Source organism: Varroa jacobsoni, unplaced genomic scaffold, assembly GCF_002532875.2.
Source record: "Varroa jacobsoni isolate VJ856 unplaced genomic scaffold, vjacob_1.0 scaffold_228, whole genome shotgun sequence".
NCBI classification, from domain to species: Eukaryota; Metazoa; Arthropoda; class Arachnida; order Mesostigmata; family Varroidae; genus Varroa; species Varroa jacobsoni.
The window spans coordinates 13,410-25,614 of NW_019213130.1; the positions used below are offsets into that span (position 1 = coordinate 13,410).

At 37.1% G+C, this 12,205-nt stretch overlaps 2 protein-coding genes across 9 annotated transcripts; both read left to right on the top strand.

The window, feature by feature from the left end:
* The first annotated feature begins 85 nt into the window (after positions 1-85).
* Positions 86-5,248, top strand: LOC111273805 (alpha- and gamma-adaptin-binding protein p34). The gene is made up of 4 exons (XM_022855760.2): positions 86-450; positions 1,697-1,973; positions 2,377-2,559; positions 2,749-5,248. Exons 2-4 carry the CDS (start codon positions 1,698-1,700, stop codon positions 3,226-3,228), a joined length of 939 nt encoding a protein of 312 aa, XP_022711495.1. The 5' UTR covers positions 86-450; position 1,697; the 3' UTR covers positions 3,229-5,248.
* A 597-nt stretch (positions 5,249-5,845) lies between these two features.
* Positions 5,846-11,958, top strand: LOC111273806 (2,4-dienoyl-CoA reductase [(3E)-enoyl-CoA-producing], mitochondrial). Of its 8 annotated transcripts, none has more exons than XM_086973640.1 (8): positions 5,849-6,073; positions 6,630-8,014; positions 9,021-9,137; positions 9,380-9,501; positions 9,872-10,075; positions 10,285-10,471; positions 10,863-11,092; positions 11,258-11,958. In XM_086973640.1, the coding sequence occupies exons 3-8, from the start codon at positions 9,023-9,025 to the stop codon at positions 11,315-11,317; spliced, it is 918 nt and encodes a 305-aa protein (XP_086829766.1). In that variant the 5' UTR covers positions 5,849-6,073; positions 6,630-8,014; positions 9,021-9,022; the 3' UTR covers positions 11,318-11,958. The 8 variants fall into 8 exon arrangements, with proteins under 8 accessions (XP_022711503.1, XP_086829766.1, XP_086829767.1 ...); XM_086973641.1 differs by lacking the exon at positions 5,849-6,073 and adding an exon at positions 6,120-6,470 and having other exon boundaries at positions 7,777-8,014; XM_086973642.1 differs by lacking the exon at positions 5,849-6,073 and adding an exon at positions 6,127-6,470 and having other exon boundaries at positions 10,905-11,092.
* Positions 11,959-12,205: the final 247 nt, after the last annotated feature.

Consider the following 12,205-nt stretch of genomic DNA (forward strand, 5'->3'; position numbering starts at 1 on the left):
GCCGGGCATGAGCGCTGGGTCGGCGTTTACGCGGGTCGGGCGATTGTCCGCGTTGTGGTAATGATGGGGTTAGCGACAGCTGCGTGGTCAAATGGAGGCGCATGCCTATCAGTACGGCAGTGTCGCTTCAGGGCAAAATCAGCTTTTATTATCATAACAACACATCGCCAAGACGCTTCGTTATTAACGATGTGTGGGCCCGGTGTAAAAGTAATATAATAAATGAAGCATAGATAATAATGTTGATGAACTAAGCAGTAGGAATCTAAAACAAGTGGCCTACAAAACTTGAGCCTTGATCTGTAACAACTGGTTATATTTTTAGAGTGTCCCCTTATATGTGGAAGCAGGCAATAGTCTCTCCTGCCAGTGAACTTGAGTCCAGTCATATTTACTGCTGAGTAGAGCTCATTTATCGGCTTCTTGCTCGTATAGCGGAAGAAGAATTACGTGAGTATAGCCTTTATCGTAGAAGAACATATCGTTGATAATCACAAGCAACCTCGCTTTGTATAACTGCAGTCTATTTCATGAAGAATAATAAAGACAGGACAACATTGCAATGAATCAAGATATACCAATTAATGCAATGAATCTAATTACCAATCACCTTTACCAGCATGTGAAATGAAATGTGGGCGCTGTATCGCGTGTACCTTTGGATTCAAGGAAATATTCTTACAATGAACAGAAAACGGGTTGTGGACAGATTATTGCTATTGAAGCAAATGTAACTCGTAGGATTTACAACTTCAGAAGACCTCCTACCGCGCTCGTTTTTTTACTAAAAATCTAAGATCTGTGAGGGGTGTTAGCTTTTATATAGGGCTTCTTTTCTTTATAACCACTCAGATATTAGTACTGACATAATGTGATCTCTAATTTTACAAAAGTACCTGCAGTTTTTGTCGATAGTTATTGTGATTGGTAGAGGATGAGTCTAGGTAAAAAAAAAAAAAAAAAACTGAGATTATTGGAGCGACAGATAATTTAAAATAAGCTAAAGTTCTAGCGAGTATTGCAATAATTCTTATACATTGTCTTTCTTTGGTATCCTTTCATTGTTGCTGGTAAAGTCTAGGATATATCTACAATAACTAAAATATATACAAAGAGAACATCGTGTAAAAAACGTTTATTATGATTCACTATTTGTTGGTAACTTGGCTTTATTCGTAAATTACGCCGTTGTGCAATATATGGAAGGCCTTGCTACGGATTACTCACTATGTGGACAAAAGGTCATTGATTTCGTTGATCGATGACAATTAGGCATAAATTTTACAGTTTAGACTTATGTAATAACGATTGTCGTTGCATATAGATAATTTCGTTTTTGGCGATAAAAATTGATAGCTTTCAATTTTTTATGGTGTATAGGATTATGACCTTTAGGATTATTTTTATTTATTATTTTTTATGATTTATAGGATTTAATTTTTAATATTTCGTAATATTTTCTAGTATAAAGATGAAAATAATGTTCTTGAATGTCAAAGCACGACGTAGATTAATAAAAGCGCTTCTCACGTATAAGCATTTTGTTATTAATGTTTACGAACGAAATTCTAACATGCCTAAAATGCTTATAATGCGAAATGACTTGATAATCAACTAGACCACTCACTTATATAATGTATTTTGAACTTTTTCTTTCTTATATATATTGCACGTCTATATCGGCTGGATTCCATAGGATGAGGCAAGAATTCACTGGAGTTTTAATGATGTCGATATGTGAGAAGCCTGCCTCATCAGTGGCTGCCCTCCTCGACGTTACTCGAGGACCCACTCTTCGTCAGGATCACCCTTTCCTTGAGGCCTTCCCGTATCGTGTTCGCACGAAATATTTCACAGCCGACATCCAGCTGTATGCCTGCGCGGATCCAAGCGAACTTAGCGATGCTGAACTAGCTCAGTTCGAAGCTCTTGTAGTCCTCTTTGACGCTAACTGCGATAACTTCAAGGAAAAGGTTCGTTTACAGCGACGCTATACAGCGATTACGTTATTATATATATATACATAAACATATATATGTAATTCAGATATAAGAAACTATTGATCTTAGAAAGCATGTTCGCTAGGCTTCAGTTGTAAGTCCTTTATAATTAGCTGAAACTATATTATTTCTCTTTTCCATCAATATCGTACAGCCTGGTTGAGTGTGATCCTAAATCTCACTGACTTTATCTAAAAACGCAGCTACTGAGCTCTTAAATTTTAATACAGCCAATGAGAGTTCCAAAGACGGAATATTTTATTTTTGAAAACATGTACTTATTATAAAGCTGCACCTATTGCGAAGGCACGTAAAATATGTATTATATAATTTTTAGTAAAAAAATGTAATGCATTCAAACTGGCCTTACAAACAGGCCGAGCAGCTGCAACAACTACGTGTACGATGCTGTAATTCCGAAGTCAACCTAGCGCTGTGCGAACTGTGCGACAATGAGCAGATTAGGAAGATGTTCTTAGAACGACTCAGCGACTTCGAGCTAATTGAAAGTGGAGTTAACGTCGACGACCAAGACGAATGTGGACTCGAAAGAATGAAGGTATACAACAACTAGAAAGTTTAATTACGTTATGTAAAGCAAGGGACGTTGTCTTTTAAATGAAATAATTTACCATATTTCAAATATAAATAAGTTTCCATAATAATAAATTGCAACAATAAAATCGTAGGCATGTGATTTTAATGAAACACTAATGCTGGTGTTTTTCATTTCTCTTCAAATTTGTAGGAGGCCCTTCGGATGCATACGTGGTCGAACATGGTAATGCACGATCGTGAAAAGCTCCCCGGAAACCCCCGACTGCCAGAACATCTGTTCATAGGAGGCATAGTTCCACTTCCTCCATTACCACAGGAGGCCGCTAGTGGATCATCTAAGCCTGAAGACGAAAATCGGGATGAGGTCAGTGTCTTGCCGCCGACATATCCAACGCAACAACAAAAGGAGCAGCCAGCACAAGAGCAGCAGCGAGATAGCTCACAAAATGTTTCTGTGAGGGGGAGTGCTGATGAGGCTCAGCTCGACCCGGAACTGGCAGGAATGGCTTTTGAGGAACTTTACGCAAAGTTTGCATCTCTCAAGGGTCAGGCAATGTCGCTAACTGGAGATGAACGAAAAAAGTTCGCTGAAGAAGTTGTCTCGCAGTTTTGGAGGGCCATGGGCCAAGATGAAGCTGAACTTGGGGGTCTTGATTCGGACAGTGATTAAAAGTGAATTCGAGAGAAAACAACTAAATTTACTGCACATATGTATAGCTATTTATGTATATGAAAAGGATATAATAACTGAGTGGTTTTTGGTGTTTGCTGTTGCAAAGGTCATCAGAAGACTGTTGGTTGACCTGTCAGAATTTCGTTTGTGTATCGATCAACGAATTCAGTAAGTGAGGAGGGAACTTTTTAGTGAAGACCTAAGACTCCTGTTGCTCTAAGATGTATTTATGATACGCTGCGGTACTAAAATGTTATTCCATTACGAAGTCCATTATTATATAATATATATACTCTAAACTGAGCTAGCATGATAGATTTGGGGAGCGATACAGCCTGTGGTGATGAAGCCAGCAAAGAATATATATGACAAATCAAACAGTCAGCTCGTCGTAAAGACTAAAAACAGGATGTTATTTGCTCAACGTGATAGGCGAACTAGTGCCATACTCAATAAGCAAAATGGTAAACAACTGAAAAACCTATTATAATATATAGAAAATTAAATGACGTCATAATACTTAACATTGTTACATAAAGGATGAATTTGGACGTTTCTAGAATAATACTGAGCACTCGACACGGAATCAAGCGCAGTTTGTCAGAATAAAATGTTGAATAATTCACTCCCTATAAGCTTCCTGCTGAGCCAGTTTTTGTTAGTAACTGAAAAAACATAAAATTTTTGGCCACTTTGTCGTCGTAATATTTTCTCTGGCCCAATAGTATTATGGTAACAATTTAATCATTTTCAGTGTTTACTCAATCACCAGCTATCAGTTTTGTGTCCCGTAATTGATGAGTAACGTCACTGCCAATTGCGCAGAAGGACCAATTTAGCTAACAGTGTACGTATTCTTCATAAATACACGTGTAATTAGGTCGGGTAGATGCCACTATAATTCCCATTAATTTTGACCGGTTAGTGAGTGCCCATACGCTCGTCATACGCAATCCGAGTCAATACAAGACGTAGCAGTTATTCTGATGATGGAACCATTGTTATCGTACAATAATTTGCTCAACATCGTGCAACGCGTATACTAGGATTTTTTTAAACGTTTCTGAAGCTAGGCTGACGGAAAGCGAGGAGCAAGTTTATGATTTAAATACACCAGCCTATCCTACGCTGAGGTGTGTATTACGAATGCATAACAATAAACATCATGGACGAAAAAGAAACCACCAATTTTCGATAGCTATAAATTACATATATCTTTGTTACATACGTAGTGAAAATATTAGTAGATACATAGAAAACTGCTTACCATTTATTTACTGTTGAACGAAAAATTTTAAGATATAATTTTGCTTGAAAGATCATTTATTTGCAATTGACATAGCATAACGACGCTATTCTTACTTCGTTGTGCTATCTATTCATACGCCGCCATTCTAACCGAAAAAAAAAGTTGACAGCAAGACATAGAAAGTAGAAAATCCTGAGGTCGCAAATATTTAAGGTTATGGTTATTTTCAGCATTACCGAACAGGACCAAGCTGAAAGTCTATATACAACAAGTATATTGATGTGGATGAATAATAAGCTGAGTCATGATCGATGGTTCCGAAGAGAAGAAACATTTTGTACTGCCGTTATTCCGCTAAATTATATAATCAAACCTAAAAAGAATCACTGTTGTAGTAAAAACGTAGTAAACAGAAGGCACATAATATTGTAGCGTCGATTTATCAGCAAAGAAAGGAAGCTGAACAATTATTGTTATGGTCTTATTTAGTATGTTATTAACGTAACCGACAGTATGAGTTTTATTAATCACATTTTATATCTAGGCTATTTATGTAAAAAAAAAGGTGTAGTCATCACAGAGCTAGGAGCAGCATTTAAGCTGCTTACCGCATATTTGATACTCTAAATTCAGTTATCCAGAATTGACTAGTAGGCTTTGATCCAGATTCATAAAGAAAGTTACTTTAAACATTTTAAACTTGAACATGTTATAATATAACTTCGCTTATGCTTAGAAATAAATTTCCTATGATTTGTGCGGCATGAATATCGCAATGTCCTTCGATTATTGAGCTTTTTAAGCTGATCACATATATCGTGTGCTATATGCAAGTGGCGGGATCAAACTATCAACTTATCGTTTGCAGCCAGATCAGATACGGTTCTCCTAAGATAACTTTGTGTTTTATTATTGTATTATTTCATATCTTACCTATATCCTGCCTTTTAACAAAATATTGGTAATTCACATTGTATTGCATGTCGATTATATTACTATTCGTATCCGATGTAGACGTCAAGTGAGATTGTTATTTTTCTGTCTTTTTAGGGTGTATGTGAATATGGAACTTCTAAGCTAGTGATGTATATCCCGACTTTCCTATTTTTCCTGCTAATGAGTTTCATTTACAAAATAAATAAATATCTGGCATCAAAAACGCAAATTAAACACTGTACGAATCCTGAAAAGCTAAAATTTTATCATAATCAGATTAACGTTATCCAATAAACATTTTGTTTATTAAAATACGAAGTAAAGAAATCGTCGACTCGTCAACAGTAGAGCAATGTTGGCACTATCTGTATTGTCTACCACCAGGTGGAGGCACTATCTTCCGGGCTCTATACAGTCGAAGTGTTTTGAAAATGAGCACATTCTGCCTCCGCCCACTGTTAGCGCTAGCCCAGAACAATGCCCAGATAAAGCCCGAAGGAATTACAAAGGAGCCGAACTGCACAAGTGACGCCAAATATGCGCCTTGGTCAAATCCTAAGTGGGTAAAGTGGAGAGTGAGTGTGACCTTCAGTTGTGCCCCAAGACAAACCTAGTTAAACCACAGATGGATCGCCTTTCTAAACGGCAAGTCACCACGTTAGTATAAAAAAAAAAAACATAATTAGCAACTTCAATACGCGCGTTCTGTGGGTTTCGGAAAGGCAGTTCCTTTTATTATATATATGATAATTTTTGGTATTTGTCAAGCTTTGAAAAATGTTGTTTATAGACAGAAGCAGACGAGCAATTGCAGAAGCAGAGCAACTGGCCAAGCATGTCTTGATGTTTCGGTGCTATTTTGATTTTTTTAAAAGGAATGTGCAGTGCATCGAAAAAAAACTTTCGATAAAATCTTATTAAATATGCATCCTACTTTGCAAGAGTGATCAGAGCAGATCCAAGCAGCTAGCAAGTATAACAACTGGGAAACATCTGCTTACCAATAATTATTCAACATCTACTGAGGCGAAAGCAATCTGCGTCATCTTAGAAGGTTTGCCACGATATTTTTACATGATTAACAATCTGCACAGGTTACGTTTTCAAAGGTACAGAAGCTGCAGGTATCTGTCTTATTGGATAACTCCGGACGTTCTTTAGATATTGCCATTAACTTGTTTGGTCATTCATTCTCAAAAAATTACTGTTCCAGTTAAGATATACGAGAAACAATTTGTTTTTGTTTCAAAAAAGAAAAATGGCACCAAATATCTCAATGAAGGCCTGTCGAAGTGACAGCGGTGAGCCAGCCGAGAATTTCGTTCATATTGAGGAACCGGTTCCAGTTGCTGCGCGCGAACGGACTGAACATCAGATTAGGACTTTGAACTATGTTTACGTTCATATCGAGCGTTTAGAAGGGTGCGATCCGTGGGAAAACGAAAGTGCCGTACTAAAGAGTGTGGGAAATGCGGTTGAAATACTGTTCGGAGAGATAGGAAGGATCACGCTGGCGGTCGATGTGATCCGGCTTGAAAAACGTCACGCGTTTCTTCAGGTTCCACTCGAATTTGCCGTAGCACTTAGATGCGCTCTGGTAACCTGTGCCGACTCATTTGTACTGCATCGAATGACAAGCAATGCACATACGCTCTGCGTTAATAGCGAGCGATATGTACATAAATAATATAGACAGTCGATCTTCGAAGTGAAGCTGTGTTAGGCTGTGAATATATATGAGGACAATACTAACTGGTCAAAGAACAGCTTAATATGCTGACGATGCTAGAACTACAAACAAAGCTGAATTACTATTCAGTATTGTAACATTTTATTTACATAGCAGTGTGATGTGAATATTTTCGTGAAGTAGAGAAGTCCGAGAATTCAAGAAAAATCGTATTACAGCTCGCACGTAATATTTACACGTTTTATGGGGTTCGAAAATTGTGCTAATGTAGTGGTTGTAATTTACGGTGTCGCGTAAAATATATTTATTGAAAAAATGCCTATATTATTGTTTCTTTTTGCAGATATGAAAGTACGCCGTTAATATTTAAATATTTATATGCGTGAATATGAAAAAAATACCAAGCAATTAAAACTTGTAAATATATCGTGTATATTTGTGGTATGCATATGGTTATGTGTGTCAATAATAAACGTAAAAGTTGTTCGTTAAAAAAATATGTCAAATCTGATTTCTGCTAAAATATGCAGTTTAGGCTGTGCAAGAGGATATGTGTCAAGCTCACATAATGAAGCTGAATTATCTGACTGTGAAAAGTGCGCTTTCAAACTTTCTTCTTCTTGATAATACCAAGTTTCATCGTGTGATTTCTTTTTGTTTATGATAACAGGAAACTTCAGTCTATTAGACAGTTGGACGTTACTGCTACATTATAATTCGCTAGCGGGTATCTCAAAGGTGTATTACTGGTACTGTTATTCGTCTGCCAGTAATTGTTAGGATAAGTAACTGAACTTCGAACATCGCTGGGCTCAAATCTAAAAGAGAATACCAATACAGTTGTCTACATTTTGTTAGGAGCTCTGATGTTGCATTTTCAGGACATCACTGGGTGATACATCCGTTATGTATGTCGGTGAAAGATCTTATTTCTAGTTCATATTTGACTGAATTACCTAAAATGTGTGAATATATACTATTGTATTGTATATTGTACTATATATAATAATGTGTTCAATCTTTGAACTCACACTTTAAGTGTATCTACCGCGCCACGGATTTTTCTATGTTTGAGAAAAACATCCGATCCCCGTTTGCAAAGAATAACGCAGCCGCCAGCATCGCCTGCGCCGATGTATCATCGAGCGTACAAATGACGTACATTTTTGCGGAGATCATGTTGCATAAATAAATGCTCTCAACGTGTGTTTAGACTATATTGTGGAAAGAACTATTATGTGGGCGCTATTTTATGTGAACTTCATTATAAGTATAGCTAGCCTTATACCTTTACAAATAAAACGAAATGTGTTTAATAGCAAAATAAATGCTATTTTAAAGCGTGGCCCGTGGGCTGCGCTCTCGAATAGTGTAAGACTTGCCGATGCCTGAGTTCAAAGGAGTATACAAATAGCATATAATGATTTTCTGTCCAACATTACTTAAGTTATCATTTGCATCTAAAAACGTATTATTGTAATGCTTGACTAATACATTCATTCCTGGTCAGCAGTTTTTACTCATGGCTAATCTTGTATCGATAGTAGCTACCACATAGGACAAAGGGCAACATACGATTTTGAAGTGGTTCAAGACACGCTTCTATAGATTTTCGTCGGCTAATGCTAAAATAACCAGTTAGTAGGCTTTGACGAACTTCATTCTTAACGTGGGGTCAATCAAGTTTAACAAGCGACAAATTAGGTTTCAAGTGAAGAGGAAATAACTTGTAAATCGCACAAGACGAGTTATTCCTTTTAGGTGTCAGAAGCATTGTTCTGTTAAGTGCACGACCGCATTTTTCATGTCAATAGGTGATTGATGTAAGCTATATGGTGTATTGTATTTCTTAAATTTAGTGAAAATTCAGTAACGAAAATAACTAAAGCTTTGCGAGGAAACATTCGTTTTCAGCCATGCTGTCAGAGTCTTTGCGGACTATGGCGACTTTTTATCAAGCTATTAAGCGTCCAATGATGCCTAAGGATGCCCTGAAGGGTAAAATCGCTTTGGTTACCGGTGGAGGAACTGGTATGTTATGAAACTGAATTCGATAGGCTTAACTGGTTTGTCTCCTTTCAAATATGTCCGTATCTATGTTTAAATTAAATCAACTGGTCAGCGTCAAATTCAGTACTTCACATTTACTGAAAATTCTCTGACTTAAAATTATGGTCATTATTTATTAACGTTATTACCGTTATTATTTATTAACGTTATTAACGTTTAGGTTTTTCGAGTTGCAATTCATTCAAAGTCGTCTTTTCAAATAGGCCTTGGCAAGGCAATGACAGAGATGTTCGTACGTTGCGGAGCCAGCGCGTTTATTATAAGTCGCAATAAAGACAAGCTCAAAATAACTGCCCAGGAACTCCAGGAAAAGACCGGCGGAAAGGTAAGAAATGTAATACAGGGTCATTGATTTTTGTGGCACCGGTAATCAGCTGATCGAAGATTTGCAATCTTTATAAATTTTTCTCTACAAGACGATTCAGACGCCAACTAAGCAGCAGTTGTCATCTTCTGAACATTGAGGTTTATACAAGGAGTACATTTACTTAAGAGGGTTATCAAGCATTGCGTTAATTCAATCCGAAATGTATAAATATTGCGAAGTGGTTTTGCTGTATAGCAGACATGCATTCGCGATTCCTCCTAGGTCCACCTCGGGAAGGTCTTATGATAATAAAAGCAACAATTATAATCATGATTACAAGAAGATCACTTGTCCACTTTTGCCATTATTTTTTACTTTATATCTACAGGTATTCTACCAAGCAGCGGACGTTCGAGATCCAGCTTCGATCGCTACCGCCCTTTCGGTCTGTGAGAAAGAACTCGGCCTTCCCCACGTGGTTGTCAATAATGCGGCCGGTAACTTCATTTCGCCGACAGAGCGCCTCTCGCCAAACGCCTTCAAAACCATCGTTGACATTGTCCTATTGGGCACAGCAAACGTAACGCTCGAGGTACAATAGGACATTTAAGTATTAACTTGATGTCTGTTGCAATGTATGCAATTTATAGAAACCAGGCTATATTTTCTTTACATATCCCTATACAAAAACGTAAAGATTTTTTGCTGAAAGAGAGCTCTACATGTGAGGCAGCAATAACAAAGAGGAGATATGTTTTTCTCGTACATCAATTCCATCCGATTTCCCTATATACGATTCAGGTTGGGAAGCGATTGATTGCCGCGAAACAACCTGCATCGTTTTTAGCCATTTCGGCAACATACGTTAACCATGGATCTGGATTCGTAGCACCCTCGGCAGCTGCTAAGAGTGGCGTTGAAACATTGTATCAGAGCCTTGCTTCAGAATGGTCACAATACGGAATGCGTTTCAATGTACTTGCGCCTGGTAAGAGACAAGATTTGGCCAATCATGAAATTCAGCTTCGTGAAGCCATATTGGCGTAGTAAATGGGCTGACTGTAAGTTAGAGGGATTGTAGTTTTAGTCTTTATTTGACAGCAAATAGTTTTTTCAAATGATATTTAAGTTATATTCATAATTCATGTTTGACAACCGATATTTTATTCAGCACTCAGTGTTTCTTATATGACTTCTATTGAAGGATCTACTGAATGGAGATTAAGTCTGTCGAATTATTCATAAGTACAGGTCCAGCTTTCGGATGGCTCGTTGTCATTGATTCCTCGATGCCAACGTATGTCTAGAAAACAACATACAAAGCCTGCTGCCTCTTTATGAACAAATAATAAATTAAATGTCTTCTATTTTTCATATAGGAGCTATTCCGACGAAAGGCGCGTTTTCCCGATTGAATCCAGGTAATGTGTTCGAAGAAAAATCGCAGAAGTTTGGACCTCCGAACTGGCGTACTGGTGAACCTGAAGAACTAGCAAACCTTGCTACGTATGTTGTCTCAGATTATGCATCATGGCTCAACGGGGAGGTCATTCGCATCGATGGAGCACTGCTCAACTTTCTGGCAGCCGAATTTAATCAGCTCATTAAGGTAACTCGTTACAAAATTGGGCAAGCCATAAACATGTTATGTATTATCGAAAAAAAATCTTAATATAGAATGTTGTTAAAGATAGTAAATACTTAAAAAGCTTAAACATCTACTCTATCACGTTGGTTTCGAGCTAACGATTGATTTTTTTTATTCGAACTGTAGGTGGAGAAGGATCAATGGGACACGATTGAGAAAACTATTAGAAGCGTGAAAGGTTCATGAACTGTGTGTGTAATTGCGCAATGGCAATATAACTTAGACGAATATCGCAGCAGATTTCAATCTATAGATGTTACAGTTCATTTTCATAAATATCAATCCGTATATAACTCTGCACTCAAAATAATCTTCAAAATCTTGCAGTTGTAGTGTTCTTGTGAGCATATTGTCTTTTACAGTGGATTTTAATTTCCTGCTTCACACGTGGTGTATAACGAAAAATCAGCTCGGTTATTACGAAGCTAGATTTTTTCTTTAGAAGGTTTTACCAAATTCGATTTAAGCTGTCTTTTAGAGGTTATATAAAATAGACAGCATTTCGTATGAGTAAAAGGTTTGAATTTAGTGATGAATCACTGTTTCTTTTGTTATAACAGCTTTCAACACAAGACGGTGCGATATGTGCATGAAAAAAATTTATACACCGCATTGGTTATAATAACAAAGTTGATTTAATTGAAATAATACATAACCATATCTTACAATACTATCTGTTAATGACTGTAATGTTACTGACAGAATAGTTTTTATTTCTGCAAATATCTTTCACTACAATTTTTCTTGCGACAAAGGGCGCACCTAATATACGACTAATATATAAAGGAATTGCAACTAAGATCAATAAAAGTGAAGTTTTTGCCTGACACGTCTCATACTCAGCCTGCGGACAAATATGAACTTCGTTTCAGTTTGCCTTCGTTTGCTAGTATATCAAATAAAATTTATTGTATAATCCAATAACACAATAATAGATCAAGAAATAAAAAGGATGGGCCGCTCGTTGCTCAAACAAATGAATTGCCTAAATTTGAAGAGAGATATCAAGGTGACTGGTTATGCCGTCAAACTGAACACGCGTAAATGAAAAGTTAACTAAAACTAGAAGGCCTC

What these genes read in the sequence shown, in the direction of transcription:
- LOC111273806 (XM_022855768.2), top strand. Translation starts at nt 9,023, where the DNA reads ATGCTGTCAGAGTCTTTGCGGACTATGGCGACTTTTTATCAAGCTATT. An exon ending in AGGAAAAGACCGGCGGAAAG is followed by an intron (nt 9,502 to 9,871) that starts GTAAGAAATGTA and finishes TTATATCTACAG; the next exon opens with GTATTCTACCAAGCAGCGGA. An exon ending in AATTTAATCAGCTCATTAAG is followed by an intron (nt 11,093 to 11,257) that starts GTAACTCGTTAC and finishes TTCGAACTGTAG; the next exon opens with GTGGAGAAGGATCAATGGGA.
- LOC111273805 (XM_022855760.2), top strand. Translation starts at nt 1,698, where the DNA reads ATGAGGCAAGAATTCACTGGAGTTTTAATGATGTCGATATGTGAGAAG. An exon ending in GCGATAACTTCAAGGAAAAG is followed by an intron (nt 1,974 to 2,376) that starts GTTCGTTTACAG and finishes CCTTACAAACAG; the next exon opens with GCCGAGCAGCTGCAACAACT. An exon ending in GTGGACTCGAAAGAATGAAG is followed by an intron (nt 2,560 to 2,748) that starts GTATACAACAAC and finishes TCAAATTTGTAG; the next exon opens with GAGGCCCTTCGGATGCATAC.